Here is a 14,775-nt window from a genome sequence, read left to right as displayed (position 1 = left end):
TAGAAGCTACCGCTGGGAGCTCAGATTTGATTTACATTTCTGGCAGATAAGGTTCCCTATTAAAATACCATTGCAGATTGCTATGTTTGTATATTCTTTAACTTCCCTTTCACGCTGGACAACAAAGAAAACAGAGATACTATTTTTTTCTCACCTGCCTAACACATATAAGCAGTATGATAAAGTGAGGCCTTGCACCCTTCCAATGCTGCTGCATATAAATGTTGGATTATATGAGGCTAAATGGAGAGAGAAACAGTGGCTGTGCTGGAATCAGTGGGAGATCTGACCTTTGGGTTCAGTAGCACTGATCTTTGCCTGAGTGTTTCAGGGTTCTTGGGTCCTCCAGGAAGCCCCTAACTCTTTCTTAGTGTGGCATGAGAAGGAGCTGAGTTGATCCCTTCCTACTCCTTGCTCATATGGAAGATGGGGAGAGGATAAGGATTTCTTTCCTTTAACTAATGGGAAGCTTTTGCAGCTGCCCTTCAGCTTCTGTTTCTCCCATCTCTCTCTTCTCTTTTCAGTGTAATTGGTAGACCATCTTTCTGTAGATGATTCATATGGTCACATAACTTTATTGTTCTGCTGGCAGAAGCTGGTTTGTCAGAAAAACAGCCCTGACTCAGTGACACCTCTGGGGGAAAAATCTATTGAGAGAAAGAAGTGCCAGTTTTACAGAGCTGTTTAGCCATTGCCTGAACATAATTGGATATTACAAACACAGCATGTGAGATGACCTATGTCCCTTTTTACCACTTTTCTCATACCACTTAAACCTTGACATAAATGCTAATGAATCCATAAAACGTCTTAGCATCTGGCACAGGAGCCTTCTGGGCATCAAGCAAAACAGGAGATAAATGGAAGTGCTCTGTTTACATAAGGTTGCAGAACTGGCTGTGGATGCTAACTTGATTTAATAACCTGCAGAAGTCCATGCTATCTCAGCTAAAGTTTGATGTATATTTTGTTTGGACCAGATTCCTCCTTTAAATATAATGCCTAGCTTTACAATTAGATGTGCAGTTAAAGTAGCCACTATCTCCTGTTTGTATTTTAACTCAGGAGGGTCAATTTCCCCCTTTTTCAGGGCCGAGGTGGCAAAGGAAGCATCTATGTCTGGGCCTCTGGAGATGGGGGCAGCTACGATGACTGTAACTGTGATGGGTACGCATCGAGCATGTGGACAATCTCCATCAATTCTGCCATAAATGATGGGCGGACAGCTCTGTATGATGAAAGCTGCTCTTCAACCCTAGCCTCCACCTTTAGTAATGGGAGGAAGAGAAATCCAGAGGCTGGTGTGGTGAGTCCAGATACCCTTGGCCTGTTGCTGCTGTCGTACGCTCCCACAACCTATTACAACCCTGTCTGCTTTGAAGCAGTAGATGGTCCTTTGTTGAGATGGGTATTTTCTCATCTGCAGAACATGGTTGTGCCAATACTGTCAGCTGAGGAGATGTGGGATTAGTATAGAGAGCATCAATGATCTTTCGTCTTGTAGAGCTTCATATAGTTGCTACTTTATTTCATCAGAAGCCAGATTTAGAGGTTCAGCTGCACTCTTTGCAGAGGACAGTGACAAAAAAGTCTCTGTAAAAAGCTAAATGAAGTGTCAACCCACAAAGGAGATGTAGGGGTTCAGTTCACCCCAGACTCATGCTGACCAGTGCGCATCGTTGTCCTACAGTTCCCTACAAAGCCACACATACCTACATCTGGAGAACATGCATTTTCTGTTCAAGTGCAACTGGAACTCTCCTCCCCTGTACTCTGTACTAGCTCTTCAGCACCTTCACACTAGCCAGGACATAGTCTGATTCACAGAGGGGAAAATTCAGCTATAATAACTTAAGGTCAGTCTTTGCCAAAAGCCTGTATACATTTTCCTTGGCCCTGTGTCAAACCCAAGGGCACATTGGAGCATCCAAAACACCCCCTGTGCAGTAAGAGAAGGAAAAATACTGGTTTCTATCTTGGTATCAGCTCTGTGCTGGTAATGGCCATGATGGTCTATGGCACCATTGTAATTATCACCATAATATGTATTTCTAAGGCCTCCTTCTCTTTCAGTGACAAATTAGAAGACAGCAGCCTGGTACTACTCTTGGTTCTGGAGTTGCACAAATATTAGGAAGCACAATAGGCTGACAATTCTAGTTTCAAATGCTTGATAATCACAAGGGAATTTAAGCCCTTCAGTTAGACTATTTGTAGGAAATAAGTGACATTTATATGAGTTTATGGCTTCTAAGTGGTGATGAACATTGTTTTCCAACATCCTAATTTATTCTTGAATTAACGCTTTCTGTAACTACATTTCACTGTTTGTTTTTTTTAATTGAGATACTATCCTGAAGGAAGCAAATCCTTGGAACCAACACACAAATACTCTAGAAAGCAAACACTCCACCTGTATTTTTTCTGAGCCTGTAGCTGCAAGGAAAATGGACTGGCTGGTTTCATTAATTATGTCTAATATCATTGCAGGCTACGACGGATTTATACGGCAACTGCACGCTGCGTCACTCAGGAACATCTGCAGCTGCTCCTGAAGCAGCCGGAGTGTTCGCCTTGGCCCTGGAGGCTAAGTATGCTGTTGAGAAATTCCTTGTGAGCTCTAGAGAGGAGAGGGCCTGTTTAATGTTGCTCATGATACAAGTCAGCTGTCTGTGGCAGGGAGCTGGAAGGGGCAGCTAACAAGCTGCCTGCTGTGGTAGTGATGTGCTTGGTAACTTACAGGTGGAGCAACAGTCTTGCCAAAGACACACAAGTGTCGTGTTTTGGCTGGCTTGCTCTCTGTGTTCTCTCCACCCACTGCTTCCATGGGTTCGTCTACTTCAGCACTGTTAGAAGGGAGAAATTATTTTGTTTGTCCACACACACAGCAGGCAATGCCCAGACTACAAAAACATGAGCGAACCTCTAGTACAAGACAGGAATTCCTCTTGTGCCACATGCTGTCTGCAATGAACAGAGGCTTAGAGGGGTACAACAAACAAGGACTGTCATGGTTTTACATGGCAGGAAGTTAAATACCACGCTGCTGCCTGCTCACTCTCTCTCTGCCCCCCAGGGAATGGGGGAAGGAATCAGAAAAGTGAAGGAACTCATGAGTTGAGATAAAAAACAATTTAGTAACTGAATAATAATAATTATAGAACACACAAACAGGTGATGCAAAGTACAGCTGCTAGCCACCTGCTGACCAATGCCCAGTCCATCCTTGGCTAGTGATCATGGAGGACAGAAACCCTGAAACTACATTCCAAAGAGAGAGAGAGCTTTCCAGCCACCTCTTGCCTATATACTGAGTACGACATTGCATGATATGGAATATACCACTGGCCAGTTTGGATCTGTCACTCTGGCTATGCTCCCTCCCAGCTTTTGTCCTTGATTTCTTAGCAACAACGAAAAACATCAGTGTATTATCAACATTGTTCTCATACCAAATCCCACACTAAATCTGAAATAGGAAGCTATTCTAGCTACTAAGAAGAAAATTAGCTCTATTCCAGCGAAAACCTGTACAAAGACCAATTTTTCAACAACAGCTTTGGCAGTCAGTGGTTTTGAGACGGAGCAGTCAGCCTACTCTGTTTAACAGTCACAAGCAGATTTATTTTCCTTGAATTTGTTTATTATTCAGCTCATCTGTATTTTATACCAGTGGCAGTCAATTCCACACTAATAATAGCTTTTGATGATGAGGGTCAGGAATGTTGTGGTTTTTTTCTTAACCTATTGCTGGTAATTTGCTTCTGTGCAAGATAGTTGCTCTGTTATGTGAAAGAATAAATACCCGTTGTCTATTTACCATCTCCATGCTATTTGTAACACTGGAGACCTCTTGTATATCATCTTCTCCAATGATTAGGAAAAGTCTTCCTTACAATAACTGATACCATCTTTTTACCTTATGAAGTCAGACATTTGCTCAGGTATACAGCTGCACTTGTGATAACCATGGCATGAAGTGAGCACTATGTATGTACATAGTTTTCTTCAGAAGAATGAAAATTTTGTTGGAGGAGACAAAATTTCTGTCATTAGCAGAGCAATGATTGCTGTGCTTAGAGTACGACTTGGGCCAAGTCTCTTTTTTCAGGTTTTATACACATGAAACACATGCCACATGTGTAACTTTGCATGATTGGTCCTTCTACTATCGAATTTGTGCAGGAGGGCTGCCATGATGTAATAAGTAATTATAGCCATAAAAATGTAAAGGTTTATTGAGTTTTTTGACCACTGCATGTTTAACCTGGACTACAACCTTAATTCCCATCACTCTTCATTTGGGCTATCCATGAGGATTGGAATTACTTCTGCCAAACAATCCTGAATAGAAATTGGAGTTGTTTGCAATTAGATTTCTAGTCTTGGCTGAGAATAAGTGTGGGAGCTGGAGGTGGAAGATAGAAAGTACTGCCAGTGTCTCCTATCTCCTTCCAGGCTGGCTCTATTATGCCTCCATTTTAATGGGCAGAACTGCCCTGGATGAGTACACGAGCCTTCACAGGAATGGCCAATCAGTCCCCATGCAGACAACTGCTGCTTGCCATATGTCTCTCAGCTCATATACAGTGTATGTCTGACAGGTTGCTATAGACAGATCAATCTGTGAAATGCAAACTATGGTTTTAATATATGTAGCAGCTCTTAAAAGGTTTCAGTAAGAATGATGCAAGTGATACCTGTTTTTTCAGCTATCTTGTATCACCTTGGAATAATGAGAGTAGTTGGCTATTCTGGTGTGCATTCAGCATGCAAACATGGTTATTACTTGGGATACAGAATGCTGAAAAGCAGATTCTTTTAGGTTGATGGTTTGAATCAGACATATGGCAATGTTGAAAGAGATCATCATAAAACAAGTGGAATGGCTTTAGTTACATACAATTAGAATTTCAGCTCTAAAACTTGCAGAGTAATAACTTCTAAGTGTCCTTCCTGTCATCCAAAACCGCTAAAAATCTAGGAAGATAAGAGCTGATGTGGAGAAATGGTTATCAAATCTAGATACAAGTTACTTGACTGTATCCATCCTTGTTAGTGTATCACAGGTGACAAACCAGTACCATACCTACAATGCAAACCTACAGCCACCCACAGCCCATACACCCCTATTCACAAAACACTGAAATTACTGGCATCTTGATTGTTAGAGCTCATCAGATTCATCAGACTGGGGCTTCTCTGGGTGAATCTTGGAAGGTCCCTGGGAAAAGCAGGAGGATCAGGCAAGGAAAAGAGGGCAGAATTTAAAGAAAGGCTGGCAAAAATTGTCATCATCCATTTCTTTTTGCATTCTTTTCAGGGTCTGGTATAATACCCTCTTCATTTTTTTAGCTTAAAAATTGCATGGTGGATCTATAATCTGTAGTTAAAAGCAGTTGTTTTACAGAACAGGGAAACAATCCATTTATTTTGCCATCCTGGGGAATGTATTTTGGAGAAGTACTATACAATTAAAACCTATTCTTACTCTCACTGAAATCAAGAGAAACTTTGTTATTGATACCTGGATAGATAAAATTTCTGTCTGATTTGCTAGAAGCAAATTCTACCAAAAGGCTTACTCAAACACACTTTCTTCAATATCTGCTTGGAAATACTGTACTGTTTGTTTTCCATATTGCTTTTCCACAGCTTGGATCTGACCTGGAGAGATATGCAGCATCTGACAGTGCTCACTTCCAAGAGGAACCAGCTTCACGATGAGGTTCATCAATGGCGTAGAAATGGTGTTGGACTGGAATTCAACCATTTGTTTGGCTATGGTGTTCTAGATGCAGGAGCAATGGTTAAGATGGCTAAAGACTGGAAGACTGTTCCCGAGAGATTCCATTGTGTTGGAGGGTCAATACAGGAACCTGAGTAAGTGAATAGTATATGTGTTTGGCTTCTTCCAGGCATCCAGGAGACCACAAGTATCCAAATACCTTGACCAAGACACAGGTAGTGAAAGAAACATAATGACTTTTTTTTTCTAAGAAAGCCTAACATTGCTGGCAACATTCCACTTATTTCACCAAGTTGATATAATAAACTACATGATCTTTCATTTTCTGGTTTGCTGTAGGAGTGCATTCTGCAGCTCATCTGTGTCAGCATTGCTAGTACCAGTACTGCTAATAGCAACATCCATTTCTCCTGAGTACTTAGAGGTACATTTGTGCCAGAGTTTCTATTAATAAAAAGCCTGTACACAACTGAGAATCTGGGAGGCTGGCTCTGACACATGAAAATATGTCAGTCAGGTTGTATCTCCTTGTGACATATTCCAGCAGATTGTTTTACCTTCAGAAGACTGAAACAATCATCTACAGGTACCAGTGATTAAGTTTCCATTCTACAGCATTTAATTGTGTTTGGTTCAAATCTCTAATTGCAGACTAGGTAGTAAAATTATTTTCTGATTTATCTTCATATGCTAAAGTGCATGAGTCAACAAGTGAAGAAATTAATGCTAATTGACTGCAATAGCTATAGTTCAGTTCCATGATTTGAAATACTAATCTAAGAATAGCAAGTTTACGTCTATACTATTTGAAAAGTGACTCTTCAGTGCCATTTTTGAAGGCACCATTATTCTGTTGAAAAATGAAAGCAAACAATGGCACCCTGGCACACAGCTCAGCCAGGCAAAAAATAAGTTTCTTCCCAGCCTCCCAGATGGGTTTGTATTTTCATGTTCCAAGGTTCCACAGCTGAAATCTGAGTTTTAATTTCTCTGACTGACACATGCTCACAGGTAGGAAATAAATGAGAGAGTGCTGAAGCTAATTTTTAGCTCTCTCTAGTTTATTCTTAATTTAAATGCAAACAAATAATGTCATTTATCTTAACTGCAGCCCTGCTTACTAAAATGGGGATTCTCTGAGAGGAAGAGAGAAAATGTCTTTCTCTAGGCTTGGCTCCATGTGCTGTTATACAATGTGATAGAGGTATTCTGGGAACAGACAGAGCCAGGGTTGGGCAAGTGCTGTGTGGCTGTATTGTCTCCTTCTGCCTTTGTTTTTCTGTCCTATTTCTGCTGGTGAACAGATAGAAAAGCCAAGGTGATGGTGCATATCCTCCAGCCCAGCGATCTGGAATGGCTGTAAAACTTCCCTGTAACCATCGTTGAGAAAAACACTGCCTTGTATTAGTGTTGAGAGCAGGACCCAGAACAGGCTTTGCATTTGCAGCACCCAGATTTGTAAAGTTCAGCCACCTAAGGCTCCTCTCTACTGCAGTGTTATCGACTGCAATGTGTGTGGTTACTGTGGTAATCACACTATTGGTGCCCCCCCTGTAATTACCTGACACATCAGTATGTTAATAGCACTGCTATAATATTTACCTCCCCCAATAAAAATGTCACTGAAAGGAGATAATCAGCATCATGACTTGCAATATCTAAATTTTTTTAATTACACTGAAAATAAAACTATTGAAGTCCTAGCATCTCCAGAGATTTATTGGAAACAAAAACTACACTGCACTTCTGCCATGGATAATTTGGTTATTTGTCTAGTTTGCCCTTGTTGGAACAACATGTTCTATATATATTCCATATATGTTTAGGTAAATAGAGATATTTGTAGATGAAATACATATTCACTAGAGATGAAGGCAGATGAGTAGCTGATAGACAAGTGTCTACCAGAGCAACACTGTCAATAAGCACAAACAGGCCAGGAAAGAACTGACAGCCTGGAACATATAGTGTGCTGAAAACAATTAGTATTTGAAGTGTAGCATTTCTCTGCTGTGTGTAGAAACACTCATTAGAAATAGGAAAATCCCCTGATTATTGTTTGGTCAGAAAAAGTAAAAAAACAGATGACTTTAAATATGGCTGGTTCAGGGAGATACAAAGATGCTTCAGGGCAATCACAGTTCATAGCTGAGGAACAGCAGCACGGAGTGTGCTCCCCCTGCTATCTCTGACCAGGTACTACACTTTATGCAAAAGTGAATATATTTTTTTATGTATACACACACACACACACACACACACACACACACACACACACATATAAACTGGGTTGCAGCATACTGTGAGGGTGTGCAAAACCCATCTCTCCGCTTCTTCTCCTTTTTCCACTACCTCTGATTTTTCTTGTTTCTTTGGGGAAGTCCACCTGGTAGACTAGCAGAGAGTATTGGATCCTAATGAGTAGGAAGGGAGGAGACAGGGCAAGTCTTTTCTAATGTATTTTAGAGAGCTGAGATCACTTTTGCACTGCAGTGCTTATGAAGGTGGAGAGAAAAGCTGTCTGCAGCTGTCAGGCTGTCTACAAAGCAAATGGAGTGGTAACACTGCTCTTATGTCTTTGGGTTTTGGTGTTGATAGATAAGAAAGACTCCCACTGTAGTGTCCCTCCTCATTTACTGGAGGAGATATAAAGCACTTAGCACAACTTTCAGAGTGATGCTCTGTTTGACAAAGCTTTGTCTGCTGTGTGAGATTGCTGTGAGATGTGAATTTACATTGCTTTGAGGACAATGCTTTCTATGTGGAGAAACTGCAAACGTGGCAACTCTGAGATTATGATCCTTCACCTCTAGCTGCATTTTCCTTGTGCTTTGGCACACAAAATACCTTTGAGGGTATTACATATGTGAACAGTTTAGCTATACAAAATTTACGTTATACCAGCTTCTGCTCCAGGGGGGTTCATAAGATTCAGAACAAGGATTTTTTCAGTTTAAGGTAAGTGTTTAAATGCCCTAAGGCAGTTAAACCTGGATGCAAATGTCTTTTCACTGTGCAAGAACTCCCAAGAAGGCAGCACTCAATGAAAGGGGACAGACACTGGCCTAAGCCAATTAGCGATGTACTAAGCTGTAAGACCTGGAGCTCCTCTCAGGAAGAAGAGAATTCCTGGAAGCAAGGCTTGAATGAAACGCTTTCACTGGTATCTGAAGAACACACATTCATTAGCAATGTACTCATTTCTTTTGAAAAGAAGGTATTCATCACCACAGTATGGTCGATGCCCTTTAAGAGAAATATACTTATTTTACTGCAAAACCAAGGTCAGGCAGAAGCCACTGGAAACGGTAATGACAAACTGACTGGAATCTTTTGTGATTTATTCCCTTTTAAATGACTGCAGTTAAGTCTTGTCTTTCAAATTTTTCTTTTAGACAGAGGGAAGTGTCACAATGCTCACGGCTGGCTTATGGTGAAAACACAGAGACTTTTGTTTATGCTTCCAGTGTAGCTTGCTTGGTAGTTTCTGAGGCAATTGTCACTTGCATCCTGACCCCAACGGGCTTAGTGGACACTCTCAGCTTCATCTGCTGGCAGGATGCTGCTCTTGGACCAGGCACTGGGGCCTTGGGCCCTGCCTTGGGTTGCCAAGCAGGGAATGTTGGTTTCTGACCTCCTCTGGATGCACCTTGCACAGGACTGAGCCTGTGTTCCACCTGTAGTCTAGCTTTCTGGTAATACTTGGGACAGCTTTCCTTTGGTTAATTGTGATTATGGAAATGTGCCCTCATGAAGACCAAATTATCATCACTTCTAGGTGCAGCACTCTGGCAACTCAGCAAACAAGGGCAACTTCAGTCTTCTATGTGTGTGCTCCTGTACAGGAGCAGTTCAAAGACAGCAATTTTCATGGAAAAATCTTTTTCATATAAACTGACACCGGGATCCCGTGTTTTTACTGGTTCAGGCTTTAGTATTACAACTGGCTCCTCAGCCTCCAGACAGCTGTTTGCTGCTGTCTTTTATGATGACTGACTGCTCACAGTTCTTTTACTGAATATGCACATTATTATACAATTACTCAATATAGAACTGATAAGTAAAGGCAACTGTTAAATATGTTATTATTTCATAAAGAGCAGTATGTACTTCTTAATCGTATTCCTCTATTTGTGTAGGTGTACATTTCATAATGTATTTTCAAATTAAGGTTTGGATATAATTTTTCAAAAAGATAATGTTCTCCATCTGACTGAGTTTGCAACTCTTACTTCCTCACTTGTCCATATATTAGTAAGGAGGTTTTTCTGTGAGGCACCAAGGCACCAAAACCCAGTAGTTTTCACATGAGGCATGTAATGCTGTGTACACCTTTTTAATTCGCTTCACTATCTTTTCACCTGCAGAAAGATACCACCAAGTGGCAAGCTGGTCCTCACACTTACCACTGATGCTTGTGAGGGGAAGGAAAACTTTGTCCGATACCTTGAACACGTCCAAGCAGTTATAACTGTGAATTCCACCAGGCGAGGAGACCTCAACATCAACATGACCTCACCAATGGGAACCAAGTCCATTTTACTGAGCAGACGTCCCCGGGATGACGACTCCAAGGTGGGTTTTGACAAATGGCCATTCATGACCACACACACTTGGGGAGAAGACCCCCGAGGCACCTGGGCTCTAGAGATTGGGTTTGTTGGCAGCCTACCCCAGCGGGGCGTCCTGAAGGAGTGGACACTGATGCTTCATGGGACTCAGAGTGCACCATATATAGACCAAATAGTAAAAGATTATCAGTCCAAACTGGCCATGTCCAAGAAGGAAGAGCTGGAAGAAGAACTAGATGAAGCAGTGGAGAGAAGCCTCAAAAGTATACTGAGCAAGAACTAGTGCTGTTCTGCATGATGGTGTCTTTCCTTCCCCAGATCCCTCTACTCACCTTTCTACTATCCAAACCTCTGTGTTAGACACATTACAATGATTGTCTCTGTAGCCAAATTATCACCCTTTCTTGATTTTGAAGTCTTATATCTCATTAATAATTAATTACCACTGAAGCAATCATTTTTTTACTCTAAATCACAAATATACTGCTCCCTGCTGAATACTATGTACAGTTTGTGACTGTAAATGATTGATTTTTCTTTCGCGTCATACAAGTAGGTAATAACCTCCAAACAAATTGATGGCTTTTCCCTTCATATTTTTGTGGTAAATGTTGTTTGTATTAAAACAAGAGTGAATTTTAACATTGAAAGCTGGTGATAATGGGCATATTTTTAAAAATTATTGTGAGAGAGGGAATCACAAAGAGGTTGATTAGAGAGATCTTTGAACATCCAACATCTCCTTTTGCATCATTGACTTCAGTGGGACTTTGCCCATTGTGTTCAACCAAAGTCGCACTAGACCCTACAAAAAAAAGTAAATAAATTCAAGAGATGAAAATTTACCAATCCAATTTGCAGAAATCAAATTCTTTTGAGAGTTTTCTTTAATATGTATACTTATACAACATACATGCTAACACTTCAGCCACAGAATGGCTCCATAGGCATGCAATAAGGAAAGCAAAGCAATGCCAAAGCTGGGTGACAAGGGGAAGTGCATTTGCAAACAGGGTCAGGGCATTCTAGAAGCACAAGTTTCAGGTTCTTGTTTTGTTTTTTGTTTTTTTAAAAAAACACAAAACATTTTGCCTATTTAAATTAATATATGATCTTACAGCAGAATGAGCATAAATGTAGGATCTCTGGCAACCTGTGTGCAAAAGTCTATCTGCTTGTCTCTATGGAGAGATGTACTGCAGCCATGTAAGGAGAGGCTATGTCAGCATTTCCAGCCATGGACTCCTGTTTTCTGGGGTTTACAGCCTGGCTGTCAGTAAAATGCTGTGGGAGAAATTCAAAGTACTACACCATTTCAGTCCCAAAGGAATTTTTAAATTCAAATTCCATTTTTTAAAATAGAGATTTGTTATTTTTATGTTATACAAATATATCTAAGGAGAAAAATATGCTTAAGTTATTAATGTGTAATGCAAAGTTGGTCTTCTTGGGAAATAAAATGTAGTGTGTTTGGGAAGATTTGTTGGTAATCGTTGCTCTTTGCTGTGTAAGGAGTCAGTCCCACCTTCACTATTCATACGTGAGTCAAGTCAGTCTTTCTTGCCCTCAGTGTCTGCTCTGACTATTGCCCCAAGATAAAACATTGTCGTCGGTGGAGATCACTCATGGTAGTAACCACTACATGTTCTCAGGTGTGAGATCCCAGATTTACCCGTTGAATTATAAACAGTCTTGATTCTGCAAATATTAAGGCACTCACAGTAAAGGCCTACTTGAGTGGACCTACTCAAATTCTAATTTTAAGCAGGTGCTATGTATCTTTGCAGCATTCAAGATCTACTTTTTAACACTGACTAGTTCCAGAATTTTATTATGGATTTTTAATATGCAGAATATTAATCTAAAATGTTTTCATTTGCATTGCCCTGGTAAATCCGGTGCATAATAGTAGAAACACATTCACTAAGTAACTCTCTAAAAAGTGAAAAACGTAAGCCAAAGATTATACAATGCACATGTTTCACTTAAGAATTTATGGTCTCTGCTGTTATTTCTAGTGAATATCCATCTTATATCTTTCCTTAGAAGACCTGTTCTTTTCGTTAACAATCCAAATACAAAATAGCTCAGCTTACTCAACATCTATGTGAATTACACACTAAAGCCAAGACTAGCAGCCTCACACTATTCACAGATTCCTCAGTGCATGCAGCAGTCCCTTCAGACAATTGTTTCCCACTGGGATAAAACAGGCATCAGCAGGAGAAGAATCAGTCCCTGTGTGGTTTTTTTTCAAGTGCTCTTGGTTATTTGTGTGAACACATTATGGTGCCAGCTGTGTTTAATTTGGTGATTTAAAACTTGCCCCACAGTCAAGATGGGTCCATTTCAAAGTATGAACTGGAGTTCATGAGGCACAAGCTAAAACTTGCTCAAGTTAAACAGGCTGGGGAAGGGTTCACTTGTGTCCTTGAAAGTGAATGGGTCATGCTGGTGGCAGTAGTGTCTGTGGAAGACAAGTTTCTCCCAGAAAGAGCAACACATACATAGCATAGCCACATATGTAATTTATTTATGAAGACATCTGTATGTCTAAATGCATACCACACACCTTTGGTATCTCTCTTTGTGTGTGTATATATATATATAAATATATATATATATATATATATATTGCATACAATATGTATATTCAGAGTACATTACATGTATTTGCTTATAAAAACATATAAATTACATATAGTATGTAATATATATTATGTACACACACCCCATAACTTTTTGTGTGTATGTGTTCTAAGAAAGAGATAACTGCAGGCTTTTGAAGGGCTTCTAGAATGTGGAAAAAGTTTTGGAGTTAAAATAGTCCATGTGGAAATCTTAAATGAACGTGTACATGACTTTCCATTGCATTCCTGTAATTTTGCAGTTCTCTGTTCAAGCATTAAATATCTTATAAAGCAGCAAAATAACTAGATGGTTGCTCATATTTTCATAATGCTGACATAATTTATTAAGTGTAAGATCACAATAATGAGTGATATACAGAAACAGTGAGTTTTGACATAAGTATATATAAAACTAAGTGTATATACAATATAGAAATTACTTCATGATTTGTGCATCAGAGGATCACTGAAAAATACATCCAGTTAGATCTAAGTTTTTAGGATACTTCTGATGAGAAATAATTAATTTGTTAGTATTTATAATAAAGGGGGAAATTAAGCTCATTATTTGAAACAAGAGAATGCTGATTAACTAAAGCCCTGTAATGATGTTTTATAATACAAGTAAAATAAAAAGCTGTTGTGAACCAGCAGGTCCTATCATCATTGCCTAGCCAAAGACACAGGAGGTAGCATGCTTCTGAGAGTGGGACCAACTTCCAGCTTCTCTGCTTTTTATACTGACAGGGATATTTCTATCCCATGTTTGATGGAAACAGAAAATAAACATGATTCCCCCAAAACAAATGATAGATGAAGACTAATGTTTAATGTTAACTCTGATAGGGTGGGACAGAGAAGATGAAGACTGCAGGCTAGGAAGAACCATGGGCATACATGGTTCAAGCCCACTGGTTCCAAGGGAAGGAGACACCTGGGAAGAGAGACAGTGACATTTTGGTACTGCAGTTCAGAAGCTGTTCCAGCCCCGAGGAAATACTACAGCATTTTTTTATTATTATTTTTCTCTGCTGTTTGGAGCTCTCATCCACAAAAAAACCCCTGTTCCCCTCTTCCTCCCTACTTCCCACCCACACTGTGTAGTACTTTTGAGCACCTGTGTTCCCATGGCAGGGGCTAGATGTAATTTTTTTCACACTTCTTATTATGTCCCTGTAGTCACCTAGGTCTTGTACCAGGAGTCTCTGCTGAATAGATGCTCACTAGTATTTCACCATCTCACTTCAGCATTAACATTCAAACAGAGCGCGCATTTCGGAATCTGCATTTAAAGCAGAGGTCAGCCCATAAATATTTACTATACCTTTCAGCACTGTCATGAATGATGGCATACTAGTAGGTTTCTGTGTAATTTTCATAGAAGTTTACAGAAAGATGCCTGTCATCTGAAGCCTTACTGGGCAACCACCATGTTTGTGGGACAGAAGCTCAGAGATTGTATCAGAATTTAGGCCTTATTTCCCCATGGTCCTTGACTTCTGCTGACAGTGGTGCCCATGGTGCATCTCAGCACCTGGATGCTTCAAGCTTGCACCTCAGGTTGTTGCTTATGCAGTGCAGTACATGACTTAATAAGTAGTATCTACCACCCAAAATGCTTTAGAATCTTCTTTTTTTATACTGCACAGCTGCTGAACAAGGTTTACAAGCATCAGAAAACCATGTCTGTAGCAGCAGCAGTGTTGACAACCACAGCACAAACTAGATGAAGAGAGGGGGGGCGGGGGTGGAGAGGTAATCACACATTAGACACCTAAACCAGGCTCTCCTGATGTGCTGCCTCCTTCCCATTGATGAAGGCATT

General features: G+C 40.3%; 1 protein-coding gene across 1 annotated transcript in view; it reads left to right on the top strand.

Moving 5' to 3' along the window:
• The window catches only part of PCSK2 (proprotein convertase subtilisin/kexin type 2), a 101,783-nt gene extending 89,899 nt beyond the window's left edge, over window positions 1-11,884 (top strand). The window contains exons 9-12 of the mRNA XM_030448334.1: window positions 1,091-1,306; window positions 2,491-2,591; window positions 5,656-5,883; window positions 10,117-11,884. Coding sequence (XP_030304194.1) covers window positions 1,091-1,306; window positions 2,491-2,591; window positions 5,656-5,883; window positions 10,117-10,603 — 1,032 coding nt within the window. The 3' untranslated portion in view covers window positions 10,604-11,884. The remainder of the gene's footprint in view (window positions 1-1,090; window positions 1,307-2,490; window positions 2,592-5,655; window positions 5,884-10,116) is intronic.
• The last annotated feature ends 2,891 nt before the right edge of the window (window positions 11,885-14,775 follow it).

This window comes from Calypte anna, chromosome 3 (genome assembly GCF_003957555.1).
Source record: "Calypte anna isolate BGI_N300 chromosome 3, bCalAnn1_v1.p, whole genome shotgun sequence".
Taxonomy (NCBI): domain Eukaryota; kingdom Metazoa; phylum Chordata; class Aves; order Apodiformes; family Trochilidae; genus Calypte; species Calypte anna.
Note: the sequence above shows the minus strand (reverse complement) of the source record. Positions and strands in the feature narration are given on the sequence as shown.